At 36.0% G+C, this 24,612-nt stretch overlaps 1 protein-coding gene across 2 annotated transcripts in view; it reads right to left on the bottom strand.

Moving 5' to 3' along the window:
- DNAJC15 (DnaJ heat shock protein family (Hsp40) member C15) overlaps positions 1–24,612 on the bottom strand; it is a 354,888-nt gene that overhangs the window by 25,866 nt on the left and 304,410 nt on the right. For both annotated transcript variants that reach the window (XM_050766239.1, XM_050766238.1), the window contains 4 exons: positions 23,997–24,048; positions 21,430–21,503; positions 11,178–11,254; positions 3,836–3,906 (listed from right to left, as the gene is read on the bottom strand). In XM_050766239.1, the coding sequence (XP_050622196.1) occupies positions 3,836–3,906; positions 11,178–11,254; positions 21,430–21,503; positions 23,997–24,048 (274 nt within the window). The remainder of the gene's footprint in view (positions 1–3,835; positions 3,907–11,177; positions 11,255–21,429; positions 21,504–23,996; positions 24,049–24,612) is intronic.

Raw genomic sequence — 24,612 nt, 5'->3', positions numbered from 1 at the left:
CCTATGTAAAGTTGCCTCTCTCCTACGTTTTATATCTTAGCTCATACTTTTTATTGCCTTGCTACCACTTGAAATAGGTTTACTTATTTTTTTGTCTGCTCCTCCATTAGAATGCATGCTGCCATGGGGACAGAGATCTAACTGTCTTGTTGAAGTTGTCTTAAGATTTAGCACAATGCCTGCCACATAGTAGGTGCTAAATAAATAATTTTTGAATAAATGGAAGATCAGTGTCAGGTTGTTTCCTGTCAATCTAATCTAAGAAATTATTTAATATATTAGTTATCACTCCCAATTCTGTTTTACCTACCGATTGTTTGCCTTGTTTTTATCTATTTGTTTATTCATTTACTCACCAAAAAAAATTATGAATTTAGAGTTTATGATGTGTCAGCCATAAGTTATGAAGAATAAGCTATGTTCTTTACTTTTAAGGATCTCAGCATTTATCAAGGAAAATCAATGCATGATTAAAACCAAATTATCTCTTCACCAAAAAAATTAGTTAACACAAAGGTTTAAATCTAAAATGTTGAAATGAAGGGAAAAGATGAACGCTCCAAAACAAAGAGTCTACTAAATCTATCAAAAAAAAAAAAAAAAAAACAAGCTCATTAGGCATCGCCTTTTCTTAGTGAATCCATGATGACTCTTGGTGATCACCTCTTTCTTTTTCTAAATATTTAGAACACGTTTTTAATGTCATGTACTGTAAGAAATTATAATATATTATTACCAGGACTTCAAACAAAAATTAGCTTCTTTTATAGTGAGAGTAATTAGAGAAAATCCATTCAACAGCATAATTACTTTGACTTGTTTTTAATCCCAATATTTAATTTAATTTTGACTTAAACACTCTAATAAGGAAGTGTGAGAATACTGTGTGTTTATTGAAAGGCATATGAGTGGGAAAAGGTTGAGAATCTCCCCACTGCAGGCAGACAGATTTCATCTAAATACAAGAAAGAACTTTCTAGTAGTTACAGCTGTTCACCAGTAGAGCAAGCTGCCTTGTGAACAGGAAGCTCTTAATCACTAAAAGTCTTGAAGGAGAGCTAAAAGGACATTTTCCCCGGGACAGAGCAGAAAGTCCAGATTTAGGAGGCAGCATTGATTAGATCAGCGCCTCTCAAGCTACAGCAAAGGAGTAGTTTTTAAATGTTTTAAACATTTCCAATCTGTAGTGGACCGATACTTTTACACAGTATGAAAGTATCACACATTTGGGTATCATGGTGATGTTATAAAGCTTTCTAAATGTTTACTTCTGATTTCTGTTTTTAACTTGCACAAACTGGCCTGGCAAGAATAGGCGGAATACACATTGATTAAGACTGCATTAGACAGCCTGTAAGAAATCTTTGAGCAATCTGTCCTCTCCCCTTCTATATTCACTATGCATTACTGTAAAACCACTCATTTCATAACCACCAACCTCTTTCTTCATCAATTTAAGAAAAGCAGTCTAAAAGACATTAGCCTTGAAAGCATTAGATCAAGGACCTGAGATGTTTTTACTACATCAATTTTTTATCTCACTACATTGAAAAAGAAAAATTTCCTTTTTACCAAAATACATCTGAATGCTTATTTAAAACTAATTACAAAGATTTATTTTCAGCCATTTCCCACACCTAATTTTCTGGTGTCACTTTCTTTGCACAGCTGATAATGAAATGTGTAACAAATTAGTCGGTCACACATGTGAAATTCCAAACTTGTCCTATCAGCTGGTAGCAAAACCAACCAAAAAGTTACTTGGGGGTGGGGTGGGGAAACATATTCATGAATTCAGAAGCACTAGAAATGAGATTTAAGTATTTCCAACTACCTATAATACCCAGTGGTGACCTGGCCCAAGTAAGTATGTTGAAGGATTCTAAGAAGAAGAAACAAAATTAAGAGCTGCCCATTCTCATACTTCCCCAAATACTCTTGGATTTCTCTTTCCAAAGGCAATGAGGCATTTTTGAAAATCTGTTGTCTTCCCATTGAAAACAAACCAATCTTCCTTCTCAAAAGATAATTTTCAGGTTTATGAGCTATCATCTCCCAACTCCATCAAAGACAGAAGTTCCAACATTCCTATCACACTACACTTCTGCTAGAGCAGGAGTTCCTAACTGTGACTATATGGATGGGTTTTAGGAAGTGCATGAACTTTCTGAAACTCCAAATGTTTTTAAATTTTGGGTGAATGAGCAGTTATATGGAAAAAAGGTCCACAGTTGTCAATATATTCTTAAGAGGGTACAACAATCCAAAAAAAAAAAAAAGGCATTTTTCTCATGTTAAAAATCTGATCTGAACAGAAACATAGGGTACAGCCTCTGCATTAATTGAACAGGCATAAAAGGTTATTAAATAATGCAAATAAAAATGACTTTAGAAATAAAACTCATATTTGGAGTTAAAGGAGTATTCGAGGCCACAATGCTGGCTAGAAGGTAGAAGCCAAAGAAAAATACTGACCTCTCGCTCCCAAGTCCATTCTTTCACACCCAGCTACCCACACAGGGCCAGACTAAAGGATATTAGTAAGCCCACTACAGTCAACAATCCCACCTCGAATAAATATACCATCTCAAAATAAATCAAGTAATTCTTTAAATACTACTGGCTCATAAGATAGACAAACATTTTCTTTTTTACTACAATTATCTAAAAATACATATTGTTAGATACATTTTAGAACTTGGTTCCTTGCCAGTGGGCACAATCAACAACTTGTCAATCATCGGAAAGACAGACAGGAGTGCTTGACCCTACTGCAGTCAATCAGAGAAGGGTATTCACTTGTCCTGGAAGGAACAGGGACTGTTTAGGAAACAGAGGGCTTCAAGGAGGCACTTCAACACATTTCTTTCTTAGCCAATTACTCCAAAAGCCCACAATGCAAAGTAAATTAACCGAGTGAATCTTTCAGTAACTGTTGAAACTGTTTAGAAATTTTTAGCAAAACCTCTTTTCAAAGTTTATTCTCATGTTTATTCACACTAAAGAACAGTAAGTGCAAAAACCAACAGAGATGATGCTCAGCGAAAAGAATTTTTATGGTAAGTAATTAAGTGAGAAAGCTGAAAAGGAATGCCTTATTTTGGTATTGGTTAGGATGGAGAGTAATCCAAAATTTGTTTTTAATTTTTTTTTTGAAATAATTAGAAAACTGAAAGTCTGTAAATAAGAATCCAAAAAACCCTTCACTCTCCTCCCTCACCCCCCTTTGACTTCTGAAATACAGTGTAACTTTCTACCATCTGTTATTTTAAAGCAGAAACAGCAATGAACATATGGGCTTTCTCTCTCAAGCAGCTGTAGTGTAGTTAAAGTTATAATAATTGTCTTTCTGTAAGATAAATTTACATTAAAAACCTGGCCAGTTAAAAACAAATGGCTCGGCCTCAGAGTCTTCCAGAATAAAATTAAGAAATTCAGAATCATCTATGACATATTACATTCACAGATTTGGAGGAAATCCTCTAACTCTTGTGCTTTTACATTTAAGGTTAAATAAATATAACTTGTTATGCCCAAATCAGTTCATAACTCATGTTTTTTATTTTTCTTGATCAAAATGGTAGGTGCATCACATGGGTTCGGGAAGTCATATATAAAAACCAGCAACTAAGTTCTTGAAAACAGATAATATAAATCTACTTGTGTGAATCACTCCAATCTAAATGCTCTTCTATGAGAAAAAAAAAATCACAATACATGTGGCACACAAACTTCCATCTCAACTACATATCATTTATAATGACTTTAAGTAATCTGAAAGGAATTCACAGCATATTTTGATATACATGTTATGAAAAACAGGAATTCTACTTACCTTTATCTGGGTGATTCAAAATCATGATTCTCTTATGAGCTGTTCTAATCCTAGCCTTGCCAGCAGATGGGCTGTAAAAAGAAATTAAAGTGCTTATAATAAATAGTGACAAATACAGATTATAAATTAACGGTTTATATGGGTTTCAAGAAACTAAAACTTAATGAGAATTTCACCATCTTGTGGACAAATATGAAATTACAGCTTTCCACTTAATTCTACTAACCATCAAAATAAATCATTGATTCAATGTTACATGTGTTTTTCTTTAGTCCTTTGTAATGCCAGTCCTTATTCTCAATTTAAAAAACAAAACAATATATAGGTTAGGGGAGTCAGCATCTGCAGACAACACTGTAAGTTTGAAAACTTACGCTTCTAAGTTATTTGGGGGGAAGGCAGTATATATGGTATAGTAGAAAAGTATTTGGATTCCAGAGGTACACTGCTGGACTTTCCCCACGCCCCCACCCTCTGAGAAGGAGTCTTGCTCTGTCACCCAGGCTGGAGTGCAGTTGCATGATCTCAGCTCACTGCAACCTCCGCCTCCCGGGTTCAAGCAATTCTCCTGCCTCAGCCTCCCGAGTAGCTGAGATTACAGATGCGCACCACCCCACCCGGCTAATTTTTGTATTTTAGTAGAGATGGGGTTTTATCATGTTGTCCAGGCTGGTCTCGAACGCCTGACCTCGTGATCTGCGCAACTCGGCCTCCCAAAGTGCTAGGATTAAAGGTGTGAGCCACCGTGCCTGACCCACTGCTGGATTTTAATCCCAGCATTGATATTTAAGATTGGGTAAACTTGATCAAATTTTTATCTTCCTGGTGCTTCAGTTTCCTCATTGTAAAACAGGGCTAGAGCAACTACAAGGATTAAATGAGTTAATGCCTACGAAGTGTTAAAACAGTACCTGGAATGTAGCAAGTGCTTCATTATAGTTATCTTTTATCTTTACAAAGGATCTCAAAACTCTTTATATCTCATAGTTGTTTAGCTTTGTGGGAAAAAACCCACAGGAAAAGCTTGGCTGTTAAAGCCTATGCAGTAAACAAAAATTAAAGTAGATAATTAAATAATCCTAAAATTATTTGGGTAGAACCCAATTTATCCAGTATTGGAAATGTTGCTCATTAGTACATTTTCTAGGCAAGGAAAAAAAATTAACACTAACAACAACAAAATCCTACTACTGCTACTTAATAGCTATACTATCTTGTTTAAGCTACTTAACTTTTTTGAGTCTCAAATGGGGATAATAATAGTTGACTTAAAGCACAGGGCAATTATTGTAAAGCTCAAAATAATTTAATTTGCATGGATGAACCACAACATAACAGTTAAAAGCATGTACAGATTCTACTATTTATTAGCTGTGAAAGTTTGTTTTGCTTAAACTCAGTTGCAATTTTCTCAAATGTAGCATACATGTAATAAAACCTACTACCTCCCAGGTTTATTTTAAAGATAAATTAGATAATATAAGTAAAAAGATTAACATAACCTAGCACACATGAAAATAAAGGATGCTTATGAGAATGTATTAGATATCTCCTGTGTTTGGAAAATAAAGTGTGAATAACCTAATTTAACATTTCTTGGATGGCTCGCAGCATTGTCATTACCACCGATAAAACTCTCAAGGTCTGCAGATGTTTGCTTGTCCTCCTACTAAATAGACCTAGAATGTTATTCGTTTAAGTTCCATTTTGAACAGTGCCTCCCCCATGCTGTTACTGGTCAATCCTTGATTCTGCTATTGTTCTAGTCTTTGGAAGTTCCTTGCTAGTTACTTGCTACCTCTAATCCGTGGGTAAGTGACAGATCACCAAGCACATTAAAATGCACTATGAATTGCTGAGTAAGCACATAACATAGTCTTCCATGAGTAAAATGAATTAAATATTTTCCTAGAAGGACTTAAGAGTATTCCTTTTGGCTGTTTACCTACGTCTTTCAGGCAGCATTCTAAACTTACTTTTTGGCTTGTGGGTATCTCCCAGATAGACAATTAAACATTGTCTGGTTAAAAGACTACTGAATTTTGAGAAAGTAACTGTTAAACATCATACCAGATGTATGAACACTACACTGTTTAACTGCCTATGAAGAAATAAAAAACATATTACATTGAAATATATATTTTTTTTTTGAGACGGAGTCTCGCTCTGTCGCCCAGGCTGGAGTGCAGTGGCCGGATCTCAGCTCACTGCAAGCTCCGCCTCCCGGGTTTACGCCATTCTCCTGCCTCAGCCTCCCGAGTAGCTGGGACTATAGGCGCCCGCCATCCTCGCCCGGCTAGTTTTTTTGTATTTTTAGTAGAGACGGGGTTTCACCATGTTAGCCAGGATGGTCTCGATCTCCTGACCTTGTGATCCGCCCGTCTCGGCCTCCCAAAGTGCTGGGATTACAGGCTTGAGCCACCGCGCCCGGCCACATTGAAATATTATAGTTCAATGATTTCGAGTTCTGTGGCTAATCTACATTTATCACCTCCTTTTTTTTTTGCTACACAGGTGCTCTGTAGCACGTCTTGCCTTTATTATTCATGTTTTCTAGCTGTTCTGTATGTATTTGGCATGTCGTGTTAGGTAGATTCTAAATAACTTTAGGGCTGAAGCTATGATTTGTTTCTTAAAACAGAACTTAGGATTGCATACAATGCAGGTGCTTATTAATGCATTTTACATCACCCTCCAAAAATGACTATAAAAGGTAAACTCCTGAAAAGAATACTCCATATTAGTAAATACTAACATTATAAAGGATTACTATGCAAATAATTTTAAAGTAAAAAAGGGGTAGCTCTAAAAACCTTATTTCATAAAGCTCATCACCATGTGGCCCTCTAAATAATGAAGATCAAAGTTCAGTAAAACTCAAATTTCATATACACAACACACACACACACACACATATATACGTCTCTGTCAAATTTCCTTGATAATCAAGTACAATGCTATGGAAATCAGTCCACATGGTTTTGCACATAAAATTCCATAAAGTATTATGCATACTGAGGTACACCAACCACTGAACTAAAGTAAACACAAGGAAGGAAAGTTCATATGCACAAGTATGGCATTCAAAACACTCTGCCTTTAAGATAATAATGTTCAAACTCCTAATGGTGAGCTTGGGAAATGAGACCTATTCTGCTTTGCGGGCAGTGTTTATTTCCTTTTAGTTATTATTGTATTAAGTCTCTTGGACCTTAATACATTTTAATATTAATACATGCTTGTTGCTGTAAGGATTAAACAACATGAGAGAGGCCTAGTTTTTAAGTTTAGTATAAAAATTAGGCTGGGCGCGGTGGCTCAAGCCTGTAATCCCAGCACTTTGGGAGGCCGAGGCGGGCGGATCACGAGGTCAGGAGATCGAGACCATCCTGGCTAACACGGTGAAACCCCGTCTCTACTAAAAAAACAAAAATACAAAAAACTAGCCGGGCGAGGTGGCGGGCGCCTGTAGTCCCAGCTACTCGGGAGGCTGAGGCAGGAGAATGGCGTGAACCCGGGAGGCAGAGCTTGCAGTGAGCTGAGATCCGGCCACTGCACTCCAGCCCGGGCGGCAGAGCGAGACTCCGTCTCAAAAAAAAAAAAAAAAAATTAAATGTAGCTATGATGATATACCTCCAGTATACACAACTTCATTATGAAGCTGAAAATTTAACTTTAAATATGATGTTACCCAGACCAGAGATTTCAAACGGCTCCCTAGAATGCACCTGGCTGGCAGTGGGGATATGTGGAGTGGTGTTCTTGGACCTTGTAGCAAATGGAGCAGTTTTGGTTTCGTCTTTTTTTTTTCACGACTGAGCTTTTGAGTAACATATAGTGATAATGGTTTGGCTCTGTCTCCACCCAAATCTCATCTTGAATTATAACTCCGATAATCCCTGCATGTCATGGTAGGGGAACCGGTGGGAGGTAACCAAATGACGGCGGCTGGTTTTTCCTGTGCTGTTCTCATGATAGTGACTAAGTCGCACAAGATCTGATGGTTTTATAAAGGGCAATTCCCCTGCACATGCTCTCTTGCCTGCTGCCACTATGTAAGATGTGCCTTTGCTCCTCCTTGCCTTCTGCCATAACTGAGGCCTCCCCAGCTATGTGGAACTATGAGTCCATTAAACCTCTTTTTCCTTATAAATTACCCAGTCTTGGGTATTTCTTCATAGCAGTGTGAGAATGGATTAATATAGTTTATATAAACAGAGTTCCACAAAAGTTTTTAGAAAGCTTAGAAATCTTAAATGCACTGGGCGTGGTGGCTCACGCCTGTAATTCCAGCACTTTGGGAGGCTGAGGCGGGTGGATCACAAGGTCAGGAGATGGAGACCATCCTGCTAACATGAAACTCTACTAAAAATACAAAAAATTAGCCGGGCGTGGTGGCGGGCGCCTGTAGTCCCAGCTACTTGGGAGACTGAGGCAGGAGAATGGCGTGAACCCGGGAGACGGAGCTTGCAGTGAGCGGACATCGTGCCACTGCACCCCAGCCTGGGCGACAGAGCAAGACTCCGTCTCGGGAAAAAAAAAAAACATAAATGTGCATCATTTCAGACAATATACAATGTTGTTGATAGGTTCTTAAAAACTGTGATTTTAAGCAAAATAATGTATGGCAGGTCCCTGAATAATGTCATTTCCTTCAACATCCTTTCTTTGTAACATGGATGGAAAAAAAAAATTGGTTTCATTATAGTCATTTTGTTTAAAGTCACAGTTTACAAGAACCCATGGGTGATACTAAGTGAGGACTTACTATACCAGGTATAAAAACAATTTTCCTGGGCAGCTTTGTAAAATAATTCAGGCTTTTTGTTACAGACATCAGTTATAGTGCAGGACACTACTCTCTTGCAAGGAAAAACATAAGGCAAAGACTCAAATATGCATTTCAATAAACAATTCTCATTATACGTAATATGTCAGAATGTACAGAATCATCTAGTACACATAGAGCATTCTGAAAATAGGTGACCCAAAGGATCAGCTCCGTTTCACCTTCACCTGCCTGTTACAGAGTCTACATAGCTGAGAATCAAGGATCACAGAAAATGGAACCATAGCAATATACTCGCATCTTAAATCATCTTGTCATAATCAACATTGCCTGACTGAAAAGAAAGGGCTAGATGAAAGCAGGTAAGTTTTATTCACCTTTCCACTTAATGTGTTAGGGCAAATGTCTAGCTTCTGCATTCGTGACAGACATGGAAAGAAACAGGAGCCAAATTTTTTTCAGCACCTGATATTTGGTAGGTATTATATACAAAGGTATCATCATATCATTCTTATATTGTTCCCACAAGGCAGAATATTATTAATCTCAATTCAAAAATGAAGAAGTCAAAGTATAGAAAAGCTAAAAACAAAACAAAACAAAAATGCTTGACCAAGATCATACAGGGCAATGCCTAAGCGACAGAATCAGGGGAAGAATCTGCTTTGCTTGGCTGACATTTATTGAGTAGTTAGTAAGTACCATGTGTTGTAGACACATGTTCACTGTGGCACTATTTACAATAGCAAAGATAAGGAATCAACCTAAATGCCCATCAGTGGTAGACAGGATAAAGAAAATGTGGTACATATACACCATGGAATACTATGCAGTCACAACAAATAATGAGATCATGGGCTCTGCAGGAACATGGATGAACTGGAGGTCATTATCCTCAGCAAACTAATGCAGACACAGAAAACCAAATATCACATGTTCTCACTTATATGTGGGAGCTAAATGGTAAGAGGGGAAAAACAGACACTGAGGCTTACCTGAGGGTGGAGGGTAGGAGGTGAGAGAGGAGCAGAAAAAATAACTATTGGGTACTAGGCTTAGTACTTGGGTGACAAAATAATCTATACAACAAACCCGTGACGAGTTTATCTTTATAATAAACCTGCACATGTAACCCTGAACCTAAAAGTTAAAAAAAAAAAAAAAAAACTTCCAAAAAAAGAAGTTCACATATATTATATAATTTAATCTTCATGGCAACCTCATGCAGTTAAAACTAACCTATTATCTCTATTTTTCAGATGATGAAACTGGGGTCACCCATTTAGCAGGTGGTAAACTGGTATTTGCACCCAGATCTACTTGATATCACCAGAGTCTGTGCTCCTAATCACTGAATCTTCCAAGTGAATTTTATACAGCTTTCAGTTCTATGGGATAAAACTTTATAAACATATCTTAAGAGAGTGTAAAAATATAGGCAATTCCTGTCTGTCCAAACAACATAAGTGACCTGCATAATATTAAAGGATATCCTCAAAAACCTTTGTACTTGGTTTTATAATGTGTTTCATACTCAGATTTCAAGATCATTAACAGGGTATTTTGGGAGCCCAATAAAAGTTCAGGAAAAATAACAATGCCATTCTGAATGATATTAAGCAAGAAATAGTTGGCAGTATAGCTAACTTCCTAATCTGACTTTCATGCTTAAAATGATTTTCTATTTCCTATTGTCTGAGAAGGAGCGATCTCATCTAAGAAGAGAGGAGATCTCTTAAATAAAGCGCCAAGCTAAACTGTGTTCCTCCTCCCAACTCTCTTGTTTTTTCTGCTAGGTCATAAAAAATAATAAAATGTTTTGGCTTTTTAAAAAAATCTTTAAATTTTAAAAAATTTACAAGATATCAAAAATGTTTTGTCAATATAGGACTTTATTATCTAATTTGCTTAATTGTGTTGATTATATCATCAGAAGATTTGTTGTACCTGACATACTGTGACCAATTCCCACAAAAACTTGAGAGTGGGCTCTAAGGGAATATATGGTAAACAAATGAATATCATAGGGGAAAATATTCTTAACATTAAATGTTAAATGATATCACACAGCAATCATGTATCATTAATTTTCTCTCATATTGTCCAAAGTTAGACAATAAAAGGATACTAAGGTGAAACAAGTACAATAAATATGCTTGATGTCACAATGCAGAAGCAGAAAAGAACTATGAAACATATCCTGCATTAGAATTTTTAAAAATGATACATATCAAATTATAAAACTGAGTCCAGAGAGAATGTCACAAAAAGGGATATTTTGATTAACTGAAACATTAGTATTCAATTATAGATCCTTGTTAAAGAATAAAGGAACTTCACAACTTTGCCTGTTTTTTGTTTTGTTTTGTTTTGTTTTTTTAGGGGAGTGGGATACTTTTAGATTTGAGGCTTTAAAATGTAAAAATTTGGTATTTTTTCCTCTGCCGCTTACTCATAATTTTAAATGTTAAGTATAACCTTATTGTAACGTTTTCTCTTTTTTAAAGATAAGCTTGGTCACAGAACAAAACAATACTTATGCTGCACACCTACCTTACACCTAAAATAAGACCAGCTTCTCGCCTACTCATTTTCTGTTCAAATCCTCCTTTATAGTAGAATGAAAAGCTCTGTATAGGAAAGAAAGAGCAAGAAATCATTAGTTACACATATGAGGTGGCATGACCTCAATCTCATCGTGTAGCTGCAGTGAGAGTAATGCATTTTACTAGAAGTCAACTCAAAATTATGGGCAGGGGGGAAGCACCAAACAATGAAACTTCTCAAGAAATTTTGACCAATAGGAAGTCTTTAAAAATGTTAACTTTTTTTCACTTTAAAACAGATTAATTTTTCTACACCAAGATATAACAGGAAGAACAAAAGAGATTGGTAGAAGCAAAATGCTTGAACTTTTTCTAAGCTCTGTAGTACTTTTCTCATCGGATAACCTTGATCAAGTCATTTAATGTTGATATGGCAGACATTGTTTGGCCTTTTACACTAGCCAACAGAGAATGGGGAGGAACTGATGAAGTGGGGAGTATGTCACACTAGCAGACAGGCAAGCCAAGAGAGACTGGGAAGCTGGACTGAAAGGTTTCAATGCTCCTGGAGAGGTGTGAACAAGGAGAAGAGGAGGATTCAAGATGTAATGGGAACCAGATTGTGGAGGGCCTTGTAAACAATGGAAGGAATTTAGAATTTTAAGTGGGAGAAGCCAGAGCACTGGAGTAACAATCTAACTTCGATTTAATCTAACTGCCATGTAGACAATAGAAAGGTGCAAGCAGCAGACCAGTTCAGAAAACATAACAATAATCCAGACAATATATGATGATGGTATGAACTAAGGTGGTAGCAGAGCAGGTGATAAAAACGGTTAGATTCTGGATGCATATTGAAAACAGAACTAACATTTGCTTGATGGATTGAATTTGGGATATGAGTAAAAGAAAAATTAAGAATGATGTTGAGGACACTGTTATGTGTTCACCAGATCCCCCATCAGGAGTGAAGGACTTACTCCCCAGACACTGGGGCTGTGGCTGGCTGAGAGCTCCCAGCTGTCAGACACTTTAGGAATTGCCTTGCCTAAAGGAAGTCACCTCATCCCATTTTGCAGGGCAGCCTGTATCTACTGACTGGTTGACATGGGATAGAAACATTGTAGTTCTCTAGGGTTCAGTCCTTGGACTTCTTATATATACTCACTACCTGGGTAATGTCATTTAATCCTATGACCCCTCGCCCCAACTTGGGATAACTACAATGGTCATCCTTGCTTAGAGGTTATTGTGAGATTGGCTTGAGGCTTTTGGTAGGACTGCACTGAAGCCTAACTTATCCTTCCCTTTCTTTCTGGAGTTGTTTATGCTAAGAGCACTCTTTAATAAAGGTATAGCTTGCTAATCTTTATCTCACTCTGCTTTCAAGAGAACCCAAGCTGTGCAAATGACTTCAAGGTTTCTGGCCTAAACTGTCAAATTGCCATTTAATGACTTAGGAAAGGAGCAGCTGTTTATTTGTTGTGAATAACAGACATGAGGAGAATGATTTAGGATATATTAAGTTTGAAATGTCTTAAATATCCAAGTGGAGAATGTGTGACTTAACATCAGACTTAACATTTGTGAGTCATTAGTGGACAGACAGCATTTAAAGCCATGAGACTGAATGAGATGGTTTAAAAATTAGAAGTCCAAGGAGTGTTCCCTAAAGACTGCTACACTTTGTTGATATAGAAACGGAGAGGAATCAGTAAAGGAGGCTGAGAAGGCCTAGCAGTAAAGGAGGAAAATAACTACAAGTCAAGAGTGAGGAAACGGCCGGGCGCGGTGGCTCAAGCCTGTAATCCCAGCACTTTGGGAGGCCGAGACGGGCAGATCACGAGGTCAGGAGATCGAGACCATCCTGGCTAACACGGTGAAACCCCGTCTCTACTAAAAAATACAAAAAAAAAAAACTAGCTGGGCGAGGTGGCGGGCGCCTGTAGTCCCAGCTACTCGGGAGGCTGAGGTAGGAGAATGGCGTAAACCCGGGAGGTGGAGCTTGCAGTGAGCTGAGATCCGGCCACTGCACTCCAGCCTGGGCGACAGAGCAAGACTCCCTCTCCAAAAAAAAAAAAGAGTGAGGAAACTAAAAATGGTTTCAAAGTTTCTGATAGGTAAGGAAAAACGAGAGCCAAGAACTGACTTCTGGATTTAGCAAAGAGGACATCAAAAACTGAGAAGAGCTGCAGACAGTGAGGTGAGCGTACGATTAGTGTGTTTAAGACAGAATGGGAAGAGAGGAATGGAGACAGCAAGTAAAGACACTATTTTCAGTAGCGCTAAACAGAGAAACAGGATGTACAAACTCAGCTTTTAGGTGGAAACATACACATATATGATTACAGGCATATGTGTTTCTAAGCATGAAATCATTTCCTTACAAAGTAGGGAAAAATAGGTATGCTTACATGAAATAAAATCTGAAAGCATATAAATAACTTTAAAGTTTTTTTAGCTGGTGGGATTATACTTTTTTTTCTTTTTTTCAACTTCTAAATTTTCAACAATGAGCACGTGCTATTTATACAATTAAAGAAAAAGAAGACTACTAAAAGAAACCAAGGAAATGACTAGAGCTTTAAAAATGGGTTGTAGGGAGTCAGATCTGGTCATTTATATAAGCTATACTCTTTGAACAGCTTGTTATAAATTTCTACTTGGTAATAAATAATTCCTGGCAATTAATTCATTCAATAAACACTTCAGCAACTGCTGTGTACCAGGCACTTTTCAAATGAGAATCAAGGTCTGTCCTTCATCACACAGATGCTAATCTATCAATGAATCAATACTGTGAGAATATAATGTATTATCCAAGTTTCAAGTAATTTATAATCAGTAAAAAGACAAATAGTCCCCCACCCCTGACACAAGTTTTGAGGAGAGGAAGGATACCAAATTGGGTTAAGTACACATACTAACCTGAACATATTTTATATCTTTCTAAACATACACAGAGAGTATGTACATATATAAAGAGAGATATAGAGAGAAATATAGATACAGATACAAATGGAAAGAAGTAAGGCGGCCAACTGTGGTGCCTCACGCCTGTAATCCCAGCACTTTGGGAGGCCGAGGTGGGCGGACCACCTCAGGTCAGGAGTTAGAGACCAGCCTGGCCAACTTCGCCTCTACTAAAGATACAAAAATTAGCTGGGTGTGGTGGTGCACGCCTGTAATCCCAGCTATTCTGGAGGCTGAGGCAGGAGAATCGCTTGAACCTGGGAGGGCAGTGAGTTGTGAGTGCACCACTGCACTCCAGCCTGGGCAATGGAGACAGACTGTCTCAAAAAACGAGGGACTTAGAGGAATAGGGGAATAGGGGCTGGTTTTAAGGTTTCTTTCAGGAAACCAAAATTTGAACTCGATGCATACCTTACTCCCTAAATTAAAGGTAATTAGTTGATTTAGTCATAACAAAATAGAAGTATCACCAAATATTTGTTCTTACTTTTGTTTTTAAATCATGCCTGAACTAATACATAGAGTAATTATTCAGGAAAAAAATATTTCAATGAGTCTTTATTTACCTTGGGGAGCTCTAAAATTTGGAACCAGCATAATAAAAAAGATAAATTTATCATGTTTCATTAACTGTCATTCCCACTATAGTCACAAAGCTCATTAACCTTAAAAGCAGGTATTGGTATCTGAGTAATTTTTTCACTTTCAGTTTTGCCCAGGTAGACATAGAGTTTCAGAAAAGGCTACCTAAAATCTAGTGTCAGGAAGAAGTTCATATGAACACTGATTTTATTACGAGTAAGTCAATCTGTATATACATATAATCAACACAACCCTTCCAAAAGAACTAGACCATTTTAAGAACAGAGACTTAACATTTAGGGCTGTGTGCAGAAAAGTATACAAAGAGAAAACAAAAAATTGCTATGTTACTCACTACTAAAATACATTCAGCCCTCAGTATCTGTGGGTGACTGGTTCCAGGACCACTCATACTAAAATCTGCACATACTCAGGCACCACGGTCAGCCCTATAGAAACCACAGATACAAAAACTTGGCCTCAGTGTAGGTGGGTTTTACATCCCATGAATACTACATTTTTGATCTACATTTCATTGCAGACGTGGAGGGCTCATTGAGTTTATTTGTTAAAATCATGATTAAGTGGACCTGTGCAGTTCAAACCCAGGTTGTTCAAGGGTCAACTGTATTTACACATTTCTTCAGAGAAAATCATGCTTCTTAAACTTCTAGAAATTTTAGGCCTTATAATATATAACTTTAAATAGAACAAAACTGTTATCACAGTATTTTAATCTATTGTTATGTCTGAATTAATATCTATGCATGAGCAAGTACAAAATTGTAACTCTGTACTCCTCTCCACTAATAAAACTGAAAGGTCCTTTTAAGCTTGAAAAGAATATACCCATATTGCATTATATTAGGACTTACAGATATAAGCCACTGCAGAACCATTTTCTGACAACACTGTGGTAGGTCAAAGAAAATGTTTAGATCCAAAAAATGAGATTACTATAAGGAACAAGTATACCATCAAATAGATGGAGTAAATCGTCCTTTTTTCTAAAAACAGAAACACATCCTAGACCTTACAAATGATTATTTTGTACTATCCCATTCATAAAATATTGTATATATAAACAACAAAAATCAAAATCATTTTCCTTCTAAAATTAGCACTAAATGCTATAGTGCCATGTTAGATTATTTTGTGTCTCCTTTACTAAGTTAAACCAAAGTCTTCATTAGCTAATTCATTCATTCAATAGCTTGAAACACAAAAGTCCTCCAGGCAACCAGAGAAGAACTGGATCATCCCACAGTTTTAAAAGAATACATTTATCATAAGCTATAAACTTTATTATATACAATAATCTATTTGATATATAAAGCTAACGAAGGATGATTTTAATTAGTATATTTTTCCATAAATTTCACTTGACCATAAAACAAAATAAATGCAATTTAGAAAATAATATTCAAATAAAAGGACAGATTCACAAACAGAAAATTAAAAGCCTCAAAAACAAAGATGAAGGATGGGTTTTCTCCCTCAGAAAAAAATTTAAGGGTAATTAGACATTGGCTGAGTCAATAATATACATTAATACATTAATAAAAAAATCAAGCAAAAGGGCACTGGTTCAAAAGAGCAGACTGAATCATAAAGGTATTTTGCTTTCCAAAGTGCCTTTGAAATGAGAAAAGATAGTGTACATTTTAAAACACCCTTAATAGGCCTGGAAAACAAGAAATGGGATAAACAGCAAACCAGAAAGTTTAAAGAAATCCTAGGTAAAATTTGCACATACAGAAAAATCCCAGCAGCCTCAAACACCAGAGAAAAGAAGAAACCCTTTTCAGAAAACAAGAACACTAAATTCAGAGTCAACAACAACAATAAAAAATCAGCGTAACTTATTAAACCAGAACAATATAAACAGATCATTCCTACTTTACTAATATAGAGCCTAAGAGGCCAGGCACCTGTCACTTTTGCCCTTAGGCTGAGAAAGAGAACTACATGCCTCTTTCTCTGATACGCATCTTATTCTGGGTGGTAGGTACTAAAAGAACCAGAGGCATACCAGCAGATCCCATTTCAGAACCCAGAAGTGTAGGGAGGTGAGAAGCTATGCCAAGCAGTAAAATGCACAGTGCTCAACCTCTCCTGCACTCTCCAGGTACCTGCCTCTAGTCTCCTTGCTCTGAAAGACATGCCTGTTAACAAACCCACCTACGTTATTTACAGCCCACGGTCAACACGCTCATTCCATTAAGTTATTGAGGCAACCGTACCAAACTGCTGAAGAAAAGTTAAGAACATTACTTCTATTAGTCAATTTAGTCATCATAAATATAAATCAACAACCAACGATCATTGGACATTTGAGCAAATCCAATATCATGGAGGGGAAAAAAAGAACCAATATGAACACCTAACAACTGGCTTTAGGAAAAGGAGATATACCGGCCGGGCGCGGTGGCTCAAGCCTGTAATCCCAGCACTTTGGGAGGCCAAGACGGGTGGATCACGAGGTCAGGAGATCGAGACCATCCTGGTGAACACAGTGAAACCCTGTCTCTACTAAAACTACAAAAAAAAAAACTAGCCGGGCGAGGTGGCGGGCGCCTGTAGTCCCAGCTACTCGGGAGGCTGAGGCAGGAGAATGGCGTGAACCCGGGAGGCGGAGCTTGCAGTGAGCTGAGATCAGGCCACTGCACTCCAGCCTGGGCGACAGAGCGAGACTCCGTCTCAAAAAAAAAAAAAAAAAAAAAAAGGAAAAGGAGATAAATTGGGAAGCAGAAGAGAATTTGGCCAAATTCTAATGAATGGCTTTAGAAATATTCAAAAGGATACCACATTAATTAAAAAATGGTTTGCTAGAAAGAAGAAAGAATTCTTGGAAGTTAGAAAATTACTAATGTTGGCCGAGTGCAGTGGCTCACGCCTATAATCCCAGCAATTTGTGAGGTTGAGGTGGGTGGATCACTTAAGGTCAGAAGCTCGAGACCAGCCTGGCCAACATGGTGAAATTCCGTCTCCACTAAAAATACAAAAGTTAGCTGGGCGTAGTGGCGAGTGCCTGTAATCCCAACTACTTGGGAAGCTGAGGTAGGAAAATCACCTGAACTCGGGAGGCAGAAGTTGCAGTGGGCTGAGATTGTGCACTACAGACCGGGTCCTGTCTCAAAAAAAAAAAAAAAAAAAATTTTTACCGATGTTAAGAATTCAGTGGATAGACTGAATAACAGAATGGATATTGCTAAAGGCCAACCTGGTGATCTGGAAAATAAGCCGTGAAAACACTGTAGAATGAAGAGCAAAGAAAGATAAGGAGATGGAAAATAAGAGATAAATTGGTAAGAGACATACAGGATAGACATCTTTTTATCAGGTCCAACATCTTTCTGTTTGGAGTTCCAGAAGCCGAGAATCCGAGAGACAATGAAAGGAAGAAATAACAAAAGAAAAAAATGTAAGAAAATCTTACAGAACTAAAGACCATTTTCAAATAAGTTAGGGCTAAGAATTCTTGTGAAATTCCAGATCAGTAAGAAAGAGAAAATCCTACAAACTTTCAGAGCCAAAAAAAAGCCACCACTATCAAAACCTAAAACCCAAAACCCAAACAACAAAAACCAAAACAACAGGTTGTCTACAATGGAATAAGAACAATAAGACCACCAAAAAATCTAGCTGTGAGTATGCAGGAATGCAGGAGTGCAGGCACTGAGGCTTAGTCTCAGCAGAGATTTCTATACTTCTCTAATGCTGGCTCCACCAAATTTCAAGGAGCTAGCAGCTGATAATTAACAGTGAGAACAAAAGAAACGAACTGTTTAACAAAGCAGAAAAAACATTTATCATCCACGTGTTCCATATAAAAAACTTATTCTACGCACTATTTCAGCAAAATGAAAAAAAAGCATGAAAAAGAGAAAGATAAGATTGAAAAACAACATGTTAAAGCTTAGAGAAAAAAAAAGAAAGTTTAAAAAAACAATGAAAAGAGACCCCCATCGAAACTTGAGCCCTGGACAATCTCCTTTGAATGACAGAGACTTAGTGACACACAATTACAGTTCCTGTCTTTTCAGAAACCCTATTTGGTCCAATAATTAATAATATTTACAAAATCAAAACACTATATATACTGTGTTTATGAGGTGTGACATTGGGATTCATTAGTACCAAAAGAAAGTATGCACATACTTCATTTCTCAGTTTCCCTGGAATGATTACTATTTTTTAAATTGTTTAAAAATACTTGCATCTTTACTGAGGTAAAAATATAATAATGATTATAATAAAGATAAAGATATTCTAAGATGTTTTACTGCAAACTCTTAAGAGTAGCACTTTGTGAAAAAGAAGCCAGATTTATTGAAAGCTAGGTTTCTTACCTTGAGGCCCACAAGGAGGGAAAGGGGGGTACACATCATTTCCCTTTAAGAAATGCAGGTACCAGGCTCAGACTCTTTATATTAAATAGGACAAATAAGATTCCTCTGAGAAGATGAGGGAGCAGGTCATGTGAGCCACTGAAGAAAGAGTTTACATGAGCGTATCCCTTATAATCTCCTGAATTACCCTGCCTTATCTGTGAGCCTCTACCAAGTACTGAAGATTTTCTCATTTTCTTGCTCTCTCTTCCTTTACAGTGTTAAATAATGTAGTTCTGCAAAGCTTGGTAATTTTCTATTTACGGTGTACTGAAGATCACCATAACAGAAAAGAAACAATTTCTGAAATTCTCTCCATTTATTATTTATAAACATATGGAAAGATATAAATAGAATTCATTTAAAGAACTATGTTACTGTGTCCATTGCTACTACTCTATTTCAAGCCATCATCATCTATCACCTGGACTATCTCAATACCCGCTTACTGGTTTCACAGCTTCTACTCTGACTCTAGGTAGCAAGCAGAGTGATAACCTACAATGCAAATCACATTGCCTCCTTGCTCAAACCCTTCCAAGGGCTTTCTATCACGCTTAAGGTAAAATTTGAAGTTTTTTTTCATTGTCTATTAGGTCCTAAGGGATCTGGGCCCAAGCTACCACTATTTCCTTCAAACACTCCTTTGGAGATCCTCTTGCTGCTAGGCTCATTTGCACCTCAGGACCTTCGCAGTGATCCGACCACCCAGGAAGCTCTCATACCAGAGGCTCGTATGGCCTGCTCCCTTATCTTCTTGGAGAAACCTTACCTGGCCTATCTAATGTAAAGATTCCTCACTACTGTTACTCTTTAGCCTCTTACCCTGATTTGGTTTTCTCAAAAGCACTCAACACTTCTAGGTATTATATATCTTACTTCATTTTTTTTTTTTTAAACTGTGTCTCTCCACTAACATGTAAGCTCCTATATCCCACTGTCTATGATAATGTAGTAAGTAGTAGGTGCTCAAAGAATACTTACTGAATACCTACCAATATTTTAGCTGAATAAAATAAAAATAGGAAAACAGAAAATACACCTATGTTCCCCTCTAATCACAGACATGCATTTATAGGACAGTAAAATCACTTGCTGTTTTTTTGAATCTAAGTTTAATTATTTGTCAGTATGTCATCCTTTGGTGCTGTCATTGTTCATGGCTAACTAAGCCTCACAAGCCTGTAATGCCTTTGCTAAAAGAAACAATTCATTTTTTGTGACCTATACCATAATATAAATGTAAGATGCTATACATAAACATTGAAAATTTCTAGTTTTATGATCATGAACTAGAACTTGATAAATTTAGTAGTTGTGATAATGGTATTAACATGACATTCTGTCCTCCAATAAATTATAAATTTGGAAAAAACGAGTCTTTCTGGTAAGTTTTGAAATATTTATTGAAAAAACATATATAAAATAGGTAGTTTAGTAGTTTCACATTTAGTAGTATTATATCAACTTTGACATAACTTACTTTCCCTGTTTAATTAGTATTCATTTGTTTAAGAAACATTTAGTGAGTCCTCATCCCTGTGCTAGGAACTTAGAATAGCTGATGATCAACTTGGTTTGCAGCAATTTGAGAGTCTCAAATCTCAACCAAGTTGATCTATTCCAGATCTGCTTCTTCCCTGAAGCCAACGTTTACACTGCAGGGCCTCAGTGACTTTTCTTTATATTGTCTTCAGTGGTTGCAAACTACAATCCATACTGTTGCTTTTACGGATACATACTGTCATTCATTTTTTCACTTATGTTCAGCTCCCCGGAGTAGCTATGATGCTAGTGCAAAAATGTATAATAAGTTCTACAGGATTTCACGGTTGGAATCTCATAGTTTTATGTTTGAGATGGCCAAGCATGATGTTGTAAAGGGACTAGTTTCAAATTTCAAGATGGCATCAACTCTTGGGTAAGATTCATCAGGACAAGAACCATGTCTTCTTTGTTCATCAGCTATTCCAAGCTGCTGGCACAGGGATGGGGACTCAATAAATGTTTATTGAATAAATGAACAGTAACTAAATGGGGAAAACAAGTTACATCAAAGTTGATGTAATACTACCAAACAGATTATAATAATTAGATGTCAAAACCAGGAATAAAGTTAGATATAAAAATAATGTGACCAAGAAATTAAAAGAAACTGAGCCAGTAAATTAGACAAACTCACCAATGATATAGTGAAGGAAATAAACTTCTACAAACATTGGAAAATCCAAGACCATTTTCTAAGTTAACTCAAATATGTCACACAAACAATAATCAAAATGAGTTTTCTAACTAAAGCCACATTTAACTTACAGGAGTTGAAATCTTCTTTGCAGTTTTCGTGATAACTTGTTCTAGAGGTTTCCAGATCCGAAATGCATAGCGACCTAAATAGTAAAAGGAATAAAAGCAAACATATTTTCTATAATCAAAATCAATCAACACCTTCAAAGTGCTTGCCACAGTATTTATTGATAGTTTACATACGTCATTTCAATAAGTATTTCAAAACCTCCCAGAAAGATGGTCAATTTTTTTCATATTTTTAATTTATTGGAGGGCAGAATTTCATGTTAATACCATTATCATAGCCGTTAAATTTATCAAGTTTGGTTTATGATCATAAAACTAGAAATTTTCATTGTTTATGTATAATATCTTACATTTATATTATGGTATATGTCACAAAAAATAACATCCTAGTATTCTTTCTACAACAAACTGTAAAGTCCTATTATGCATAAAAGATACTTAAAATACTAAAATGATTAACTGTATTGCGTTTTATGATAATCACTTTGAAATATATAGAAAACAAATTGTATTTAAGATCTATACTGCACAGAAATGGTTTTAATGGAATTATCTCTAAAGTAAAAAAGCAATTACATATGAAATATTTACCAAGGATGTTGATTATCAATTTTTCTCACTGAGAATAGCTACTCTCACCAAAAACTTATTTTTAGTTCTTTCCTTAGTTAGGAATCTTAATAATCAAAACTCCCCTGAGTTTTAACAACTAAAAGTCAATAGTAAAACAGGTTCTAAATTATTTTCAGGGCATCAAATAAGAGTAAAATATTATCTAGCTAATTTATCTTTTGTACCCCAATCAGATTGTGTCTTCTACCCGTATCTCTTTCTCCAATAGTCTTGCTAGAAAATCAGTATATGACACTACATGCTTTAATTCAACTTCTAACCATAAGTCTATTTGCAAATCAAGACTTCTACTGCAAAAATTCAACTACCTAGACCTTTTAGAAAAATTTACCTGCCTATGTATAATGTTATTTCTGTGCAAACATGTTACAGTGAAAGACAGGATGCCAGAAATGGGGAAATGTGAAGATAAAAAGCTCTTGAGATAAAGGAGAACATTAAATAAAGTGAAATTAAATGAGGCTGATTCCCTAACTTGTCTGTATCTCTTATCACATAGATGTCATCTTCCATTTGATTTTATAATAGTATGAAATGTAGCTTTTATATTACCTCAAAATTCTTCAAAACCACAGTGATTGACTTCTAATTTCAGTTAAAAAGCATTTGAATGCTTCAAGAAGCGACATCTGGAGGTTTACTCTAACTAGAAGACCTAGTGCTAACAAATCTAGGTGTACTTTCTCCTAAATTCTACTATTTGGTTGTATTTGGTTCTGGAAGAGGTCTTGCTGTTATTTAATATAATATTCTAGTCAGTAATATGAGGTTGGGAATAGTGTGGTCTATACAGAATACACACACCAATTCTTGTCATTTTACAAAGATGATACTGGAAAAATATATCTTTATCTAATTTCAAATCAAAATCTTACATTTGAATTCATAACTATGCCTACTCTAATTAGTTCTAAAATTCCTTTATGTTTAGGGGCAAGTTTGTCAGAATTCTGTTTGAGACCTGATATTCTTCTCATGAAACCTCAGAAATTCATTAAGTTATATAACTGAGACGTAAGACCCTGATGACAAAAACACCAACAGAATCTGAACCACTGATCGAGATTTCAAAGTTCTGATTGTTGAAGTGTTTCATCACTTCCAAGATAAAAGATTAAAATGGTGTTTTAAATGATAATTATGAGAAATTAAATACCATACAAAACAAGACCCTCTTATTTCTCATTTTTCTATTAGATCTTACTAAACTCCATATAGCTACAATAGAATGCAGCTTTGCCTAAAAGATCCAATTAACAAGATCAAACTGATAGAACTTACAAACACAAATGCTAGAACAAAAAAGTAAATCTTTATCAATAAGGACATATTTGCAAATTAATATTTAGGAAATAGCTATGTAATTTAAAACTATGGTAAGTTAATGACAGACTCAGCAAATCTACTTTAGATCTTCAGAACTATTCTTTCCAAAAAGGTAATTTTAGCAGTGAAAAAAATTCTCCTGGATTTATCAAGGTAATTATATCAAAACGTTGAGAGACAAATTAATAAACTATACGGAACAACTATGCTCATGAGAAAGAACTGACAGCTTAAAATGTATAAACCTATCTGCAATAAAAAATAAATATGGGAGAATAAAGGAACTCCATGCCACTTACATTGCACAATATTAAAATTTCTTTTTATAGTATACTATACCTCAAACTGAAAAAAAAAGCTAGGAAGATAAACTATTATTGGAGCTAGTTTTCCGGGCTCTTGTATCACTAATTTTCTTCCCCATAAAGTTTATCTAGATTTTGCTACAATGACAAATGTTCAGTAACTACAAATGGTGGAAAGAGTGAGAATGTATTATGTCTGAAAACCAAAACCTCAGAATACTAAGGGTCTACTCAATGAATCACTGTAGACACTATTTGGAAATATTTCTCATGCAATTTATTGGTATATATTCTTTATCTTACCTGCAAATGCAAGAGCCGCAACACCCAGTCCTACAGCTATCAAACTTCTTACCTATGGAAGAAAAAATGAGTATTACTTATGATGTAACATGCTGGGTTTTAAAAGTAAATCATTTTTAATAATGAGAATAATTACGTTACAATACTATATTTTCTTTAAGCTCTACTGTGAAGACCAGGACTTTAAAAAATGTCTATGGGATTATATCTGCTGCTCACTATATCAGCTAATTCTCAGTGAACCGAAATGATTCTAGATTTTCATTTAATTTCCATATATTTGAATCCATTCTAACCGAGAGCTTTTATATTACCTATTGCTAAAATTTTTTCTATAGACGATTTTGAAGTGGGTTTGATATATTTATCTTCTATAAAGATAAAAAGCACCTATTTCCTTCTCCATATTTTACATTTGCAATGTTCAACAGCATTTGCTATATTTAAAAATTTCATGAAATCTTATATCAATGTTTAGGAAAGAAGTCAAGCTTCCAAACTTAAAAAAAATGATAAAAAATTTAATGTCTACCCTTCTAGACCAGTGTAAACATTTTCAAGTAAGGGCCCAAAATTCAGAATGTCAGATATAAGCTAATTCTGATGAGAATTTATT

This window comes from Macaca thibetana, chromosome 17, assembly GCF_024542745.1.
Source record: "Macaca thibetana thibetana isolate TM-01 chromosome 17, ASM2454274v1, whole genome shotgun sequence".
Taxonomy (NCBI): domain Eukaryota; kingdom Metazoa; phylum Chordata; class Mammalia; order Primates; family Cercopithecidae; genus Macaca; species Macaca thibetana.
Note: the sequence above shows the minus strand (reverse complement) of the source record. Positions and strands in the feature narration are given on the sequence as shown.